The 7,930-nt window shown below is 43.0% G+C and overlaps 1 protein-coding gene across 1 annotated transcript in view; it reads left to right on the top strand.

Annotated features, from left to right (window-relative positions):
- Positions 1–7,930, top strand: part of DENND1A (DENN/MADD domain containing 1A) — a 311,879-nt gene that overhangs the window by 82,894 nt on the left and 221,055 nt on the right. The window contains exon 4 of the mRNA XM_006892585.1: positions 2,138–2,239. Within this exon, the coding sequence (XP_006892647.1) occupies positions 2,138–2,239 (102 nt within the window). The remainder of the gene's footprint in view (positions 1–2,137; positions 2,240–7,930) is intronic.

A 7,930-nucleotide genomic window follows, 5' to 3' on the forward strand; every position in this document is an offset into this window, starting at 1 on the left:
TATGAGAAGTTTAAATTTATATTAATTTTTTTAAATATTGAGTCAGTTAATGTGAGTATTAGAATTTGGATGGCAGAATAAGCTCAGAAGAAGGTAGTCTTATCTCTCCTGTTAGGCTCCTGGACCGTATAAGTACTTAGAAAATGTTTACAAATTGACTGATAGGCTGTGAATGGCTTGGAAAAATTACTAGAAGAATTTAGAGACTTCTGTCCATGCTAAATGGAAAGGCTCCAGGATTCCCTTACCTGGGGCATATTTTTCAGCCCTAAGAGCCTTCTCAGCAGCATGGCTCTGTTGTCCGTGGGGAGAGGTCACAAAATGTCTTGTTCAAGTCATTCTATTCTAGAGCCTTGAATTTGAAAGAGAGCAAATGCTAACCTACATTAGTAAGCTATTAGCAAATGCCAAATATTCTGCCAAGGGCTGGTCCTTGTGCTATGACTGGCTAAACAGAGAAGCCCTGATGGAGTCTACAGCCCAGTGCCTCCAGGCAGGCATGTAAAAGGGATGGCGAGGCACAGAGTGATGCGGGCTGTGAAGGAAGGCAGTCTCACTGAGGTTTCCCAATGATGAGAAGGTGAATAGTGCAGTGCGAAAAGCCGGGACTGCAGAGGAGGCCAGTTCTTGTTACCTCAGCAACCTCCTTCACCTCTCTGACCTTTACTATTCTCCAGTAACAAAATGAGAGCAGTAAGGTACACTTTTGCAGTGTTATGACAGGAATTAAATGAGATAGCTAAGGCACAGAGAAAGCACTAATAGGCTGCCAGTCCATTGTAGTTGTTCTCCCGTTTCAGCCCACTTAGGCTTCAGTACCCATCAGGATGGCCAGCTCTGTCCTGCACCTACATGGTGCTCAGGGTGAATTAGGAAAGGAAGCACTCCTTATGGATATCACTCGGTAGCCACGCAGGTCAGCAGATTCCAGCCCCAGTTTGTCAGGCTGGGCATCTTGGGCCATGCACACCTGCACAACACCTGCACTGGCTCCAAGGATAGCTAAGAATGAATCTGACCCCTTATCTCCAGTGTGGCCCTTTGGGTCATTTAATGTATTTAACTGTGGTATGAAACAGTTTTTTCACATTCATGGGTGTCTCAGTTTGAGAAGCATGTTACAGTCTGTCTTCTTAAATAATAAAATATAGGCTAAAATTCTGAAGTTAAAAACTCAAAAAGAATGAGCTTTTTCGTATGAGGAGGTATAAGGACTGAATGAAGTTGGAGTTGGTAAGTTGGCAGAAGAAGGGAAGAGATGAGTTCTAGCAGTGGGTAAATCATAAGATTAAAAATAAACAACTTAGCAAGGCCACAGTCTTGTAGTTCCACAGACAATGGGTAGCCAGATGAGGACTCTATTTTTCCATATCATTTAATCTCTACTTACCCCCAACACACAGCTCCCAACCATGAACAAGCACCTTCCTACCATATGTAAGTCTCTCTATCCCTTCTGTTATTGTGCCAATAGACTAAGAGCTAGTGAACAGACACTTTGAGCCTTATTAGCTGGATTTCTTGGGAAGAGAGGACCAAATTAAAAGCCTGACCTGCCTATTTAATGTTTAAATAAAATGTTAACACTCAACTGTAGACCACAGGCCATACTAAAAAATGGCAAGATATGGAAAGAGAAATAGACAGATTGCCTTTAGTATCTGAGAGGGGCTTAGATTGAATGTTACAGTCATGAGAACATAGCTGGAGATCAGAGTTCCTGGGACCAGGGTGTTAGATCTTTAGACTTTGGCCTCTGAAGTTTTTTCGGTTATTATTTGGGGTTTGTAGAATTTCAAAAGGAAAATAGAGAGGTGACAGATTAATAGAATTGGGATATGAAGATAGCTCTTGACTTCATAGCTTTGTGGTCTGGACATGTTACTTATTCACTCTGAGCTTGGTTTCTCCCTGGACACTTGGGGGATGATCATACAAGCTCACGGAATTTTGGTAAGAGACTGATGAGCTAACAAATGTGGAGTACTTGGTACTGAACCCACCACAGCTAAGGCTTTGTCAAATGTCTGTCACTTTTCTTCTCTGTTCTTATTCTTTTGGAGAAGACCAGGGAAAGTATTTGTGCATCAGTGACTTACTTTTCTGGATTTCCCACCCCCCCCCACCCCACTTGCAGAAAGTCAGAAACATGGCTCTGGATGATGTTGTGATCCTGAACGTGGACACCAACACCCTGGAAACTCCCTTTGATGACCTCCAGAGTCTCCCAAATGATGTGGTACGTAATAAACTTTTAATATTCTGAGTCCTTTGAGCTCATGCAATGGACTTCAACATGGTAGATGTGGGGAAGGGAGAAGAGAGCTGTGGTTTTCCTTTGCCTCAGGAATACAGTTGAGTCTGTTGCCTCTGGAAGCTTTGTGTCAGTGTAGAAAGCTTGCAAGTAGTCTATTTCTTAAGGGGTTTTTTGTGCTTATAACTTTCATTTGAAAGATTGTGATCCTAGTGTCAAAACACTCCTATTTCTGTAGGCTACTAGGGCTTTTGCCATCCGTCCCAATATGTTACCGTTTCCAGAATGGGCAGCTTCCTCTGCTGGTGCCTCAGCAAGTGGGTGGGGAGGCTCCTTTAGGCATTGTAACCAGCACTTCCCCCCCACCCCCCGCCCTCCTCATCACCAAACAAAGCCATTTTCCCCTCTCAGGTTATCTGTTACCAGTGCTTCAAATGTTTCTAAGTGATTCTCAAATCTCTGTGTCACTTTAGGTCTGGACAGGTGTGGACTCAGAAAAAGAAAAAACAATCAGTGGTCACATGTACCATTCTCATATTTGACTAGATGCCTGTGCCATGTTGCTCATGAGAATGAGGAGGCCTGGGTTCGCAGGGAAGCGTGTTTTGATAATTTTGGCTTGGCCTCCATGCTTCTACCTGTTAGAAGATCTGTAATGTTAGTCTGAAATCTAGATTGACAGGAGTCTATGTTCCTGCCATGTGGTGTTAATACCGGGCTGGGTGTGGTGTCCATGCCTGTTTTGGAGGCTGGGGGTTAGTGGTGGGGACTGTTTACTAGTAGGCACGAACACTGTTAATTTCTGGGAGCCACAGGAACACTGAAGAGTTCACTCTTCTAACGAGTCTGCTGTTTGTTGATGAAAGGCTCTCCACTCAATGATGCTGTGAGCCATTGGAGTCATCACTTGTGCTCTAGGACTATCCATTTCAATTGTAATATAATCATAGTGACTTCATTCACTGAGTTATTCTGTGCTAGGCACCGTGCTAAGCATTTGTCGCTGGCCAATCACTTACTCTTCATACTACTATTTCAAAAAAGAGAAAAGCACATCAAACTCATTGCTGTTGCGTCAAAACAGACTCATAGCTATCCCTCCAGCGGGTTCCCAGGGCTGTAAATGGCACAGGGGAAGATTGCCTCTCTTTCTTCCTTGGAGCCTCTGGTGGGTTCAAACCACCAGAAAGGCGTAACGTTTGGATTAAGCAGTGCAGCTCCCTCCAGACCACACCACCAGAGCTTTCTCCACTGCTAAAAGGAAGGAATTTTTTTTAACTCCCATTTTCACCCCCCAGCACTGAAGGGATGGAGCATACAAGCTTTCCCTTGGTACTTTCTTCATTTAGAAGTTCATTCAGTTAGCAGCATAACCATGTGGAAAAGGAATTCTAAAAATTATGTGGCTGGTGAGGGACATAGCGAGATTGCAATCCTTGTCTTGATATGACTAAAGTCTGTGCTGCTTCTTCTGTTTACACTGCTGGCTTGCCTGTGAGGCTGAGAACAATGACAGAAGAAACAAGAAAAATAAAAACAGCATATAAATGTAAGAATATTTTGCAAAGCACATCAGGACAGGGTGCTTGGCCGTTATCTTGGGTCCTCCTGGCCATAATTATACTGACTTTGCTCTAAGGAATCTGAGGTGTCCACACTTGTTCCCTTTCAGTGGGAAATCTCTTCCTTTAATTCTTAACAACTCAACTGGCAAGTAACAGCAGTGAATCCTAGGCATGGGCTTTGCAAGTGCTATGTGAGTTTGGGAGGAAAGCTGAGGTACATCAAGCTCATGGCCCAGGGCCATGGGGCAAATCTGGATGAAGGACTAATGTGGCTCCGAAGTCATAAAGGAGACTGACTAGACCCTTGTGCATATATGTTGTGTTCTGACACTCTGCAGGGTGAGTAACAAAGATGAAACAAAGCCAGGCTTTGCCTTCAAAAAGCATATTCCAGTATGGGATACAGTCTTGTTAATTATCTATGTATTACAATATAGCACAAGAGAGGCAAAATAAAAAATAAAATAAAATAAGAACCAGGCACAGTAGGGCTGATGAGGGAGTGACAAAATCTTTGGAAGGGCATTAGAGGCTTCCTGAAAACTAAAAATTCTGGGAGCATTTTTAATGAGTAATGAGGTAACCTTTGGGAATCAAAGATATTTGAACAGTTTCTTTCCTTCTCTTTCCTGTCTTTAAGAGAGAGATCATTGGACCTACCAGTAGGATTGTGGTGGTGGTTGCGTACTGTAGAATCAGAACTGACCCATAGCTGACCTTTCAGCAGGTTTTCCGAGGCCATTAATTGCACGGGAGGAGATTGCCCATCCTTCTCCTGCAGAGCAGCTAATGGTCTTGAACTGTGTGCCTTCAGGATTGCTGCACAGCTTCTTGCCACTTAGGCCACGAGAGGTCCTACTAGTAGCATTACTTTGACAAATAAAGAGATGATAATGCTGTTGGTAACTGGCCTAGTGATAAGAAGCTGCGCTTCAGTCCCAAAAGCACAGGGTTCAAATCCAGAAGCTTCTCTTGGGAGATGGATGGGCAGACTCTTCCCATGCGATTAATTGTCTCTGAAAACTCACTGGAGGATCAGCTATTGGTTGTCCCCAACTTGACACTACACAACAATTCCCTAACACAGGGTAGAGTCACCCTATAAGGTTTTCTGTGCTGTAATCTTTACAAGGTCAAGTTGCACCTGAGCACTTCACTTGGTATGTTGTCAGATTTAAACAAGAGAGCTGCATTTGTTGACAAAAAAATCTTCTTATTATAGACAGGATTAGGGGACAATTAGTAGCCTTTACATCCTGACTGTCTCAAACTACCTATGCTAAAAGGCCTCCTATTTGCAAGCTGGTGTACAGCACAATTGAGAATATACCACAGTGGTGATGTCCAACATGAGGCTCTACCTCAGTGAGTACTCCAAAGATGGTAGTGGAAGAAAATATGATCCATGAAATATTTATTATATTTCAATAGATTATAGACTCGATTCAGTAAGACTGTAACTATCAAACCTCTGTTGTCATTATGTGCCAGTGAGTTAGAGTCTACGCATAGCTGACCCTTCAGCAGGTTTTCAGAGGATAGAAATCATATGGGAGGAGGTTGCACCTCTTTCTCCCTCAGAAAAGCCGTAGATTTAAACCACCTGCCTCTGGGTTGGCAGCACAACTCTTTACCCACAAAGCCACCCAATGTTCCTCTCAAACCTCTGTTGTTGTTGGTTGTTAAGTGCCGTTGAGTCACAGGCGGCTCATAGCGACCCTATGAAGGAGAGTCCTCAACACTTGGGTGCCTTTCATCCTCTCTCCAGGTTTATAGGGTTTCCAGAGGCAAGCTATTATGGAAGTGGATGCCACTCTTCTTTCCAAGCTTGTTTTAATCGGGGAGCTCCACCCCACTCTCTGTCTGCATTGGGTAGCCAATCATCAACACATTTGACACACCAGTGTCACGGTGTTCCTCACAGCAACTAAAAGTGAACGTGGTATGGCAACTTGTACACCAGGGCTATACGACCTAGAGGAATAGCTGAACAAAAACAATGTAAGACAGGTCCAAGGGCAGCAGATTAAAAGTCACCCACCTTTGGCTTCTTAAACCTCTGTTGTTGTGTTGTTGTTATGTGCCGTTGAGTCACTTGCGACTCACAGCGACCCTATGTACAACAGCCCTAAACTCTGCTCTGTCCTGTGCCAATCGCACTGTCTCTGACACACCCATCAAAATTTTCCCAGTCACTGAATCAATCCACCTCATAGAGGGCCTTCCTCTCCTGCGCCGTCCCTTCACCCTACCAAGCATGATGTCCCTCTCCAAGGACCGGTCTCTCCTCACAACATGTCCAAAGTATGTTAGACGGAGCCTCAGAATCCTTGCCTCCAAGAAGCCACCCGGTTTAACCTCTAGAGGGAAATAATATCTGGATCATCTTGTGCCCCTTATACTTGGCATATGATCTGGTATTTAGTGTATCAACAGGGAGACTGCAAAGTCTCCCCTTGTGATGAAGCTGCTTGTTTTCTGAGATGTTCCCATCCCTTCTTCTCCCTCCTCAGCACTTCCTATTTTGAGGTTTTGTTTCTATCCTCCACTGTTACCAGCAGCCTCTGCATTAGTTCTTCTGACGCCAGTTCTTTTTTCTCACAGAGTAACCTTTCCAAAACATAAATTTAACTGTCATATCCTTATATTTAAAAACATTGTGGTAATGAATGTAAACTCTTAAAAAAAAAAAAAAGCATATGATCAGGAACCAGTGGTGATGAAGGAAGAAGTTCAAACTTCATTGAAGGCTTTGGCAGTAAAATAAGGCCATGGCAATTGATGAGGTACCAGTTGGTGTGTTTCAACAGACAGATGCAGCCCTGGTTAGGTTCAACAGGCTATGCCAAGAAATTTGGTAGATAGCTACCTGGCCATTTTCCCCTTCCCGAAAAAGGTGAACCAACAGAATGTGGAAATTATCAAATAATATAACAGGACTGCAAGTAAAATCTTTCTGAAGATTATTTAAAAAACAGAACAGTACATAGACAGAAATGCAGACTGGATTTAGAAGAGGCTATTACACACAGGAAGTACCAAAAAGATGTTTGCTTGTGCTTTATTAACTATGAAAAGGCATTTGGATCATATCCAGTGTGGATTGGAACAAATTTTGGAAAATATTGAGAAGAATGGAAATCCTAGAATACTTAACTGTGTTCATTTTGCAAAACCTATATACCTAGACCAGGAAGCTGTTGATCAACAGAGCAAGGGAACACTACATGGTTTAAAATCAAGAAAGTTGCATGTCAAGGCTGTGTCCTCTCTCCATACCTGTTTTATTTCTATGCTGAAAAAATAAATCATTCAAGAAGCTGGACGTTATGAAGAAGAGACTCGTCAGATTCATCAACAACCTGCATTATACACATCACAAAACCTGGCTTGCTGGAAGTGTGGAGGAGTGAAAACGCTTGCTGCAGAAGATCAAAGACTACAGCCTTCAGTATGGTCTACATATCAACATCAAGAAAATTAAAATTCTCACCATTGGGCCAATAGACAACATCATAGTAGATAGAGAAAAGGTAGAAATTGTCAATTATTTATATCTTACTTGGATTCACAAATAATCACCTTTGCAGTCAGGAAATCAATGCAAAAGATGTATTGCACTGGGAAAGTCTACAGTCAAGGCTCTCTCCAGAATGCTAAAGAGTAATAATGTCAGTTTATAGACTAAAGTGAACTTGATTCAACTCATGGTCTTTTGAATTAGTTGAGTTGCACCTGAGAATTGGACAGTTAATAAAGGCGACACAAGAAAAATCAAGACCTTTGAAAGTTGCAGTGCTGGAGAGGAGCACTAAATATCCCATGGACTGCCAAAAGAATGAACAAATAGGTATTGCAGAAAGTGCAACCAGGATGTTCCTTAGAGGGAAGAATGGACAGACTTCGTCTCGCCTACGTTGGGCATGTTGTTGTTCTTATGTTGTTGTTATGTGCCGTCGAGTCACTTACGACTCATAGCGACCCTATGTACAAACAGCCCTAAACTCTGCTCTGTCCTGTGCCAGTCGCACTGTCTCTAACACTCCCATCCCGATTATCCCAGTCACTGAATCAATCCACCTCATAGAGGGCCTTCCCCTCCTGCGTTGTC

Source organism: Elephantulus edwardii, unplaced genomic scaffold, assembly GCF_000299155.1.
Source record: "Elephantulus edwardii isolate Elephantulus edwardi_28Jun2011 unplaced genomic scaffold, EleEdw1.0 scaffold00116, whole genome shotgun sequence".
In the NCBI taxonomy this organism is placed as follows: Eukaryota; Metazoa; Chordata; class Mammalia; order Macroscelidea; family Macroscelididae; genus Elephantulus; species Elephantulus edwardii.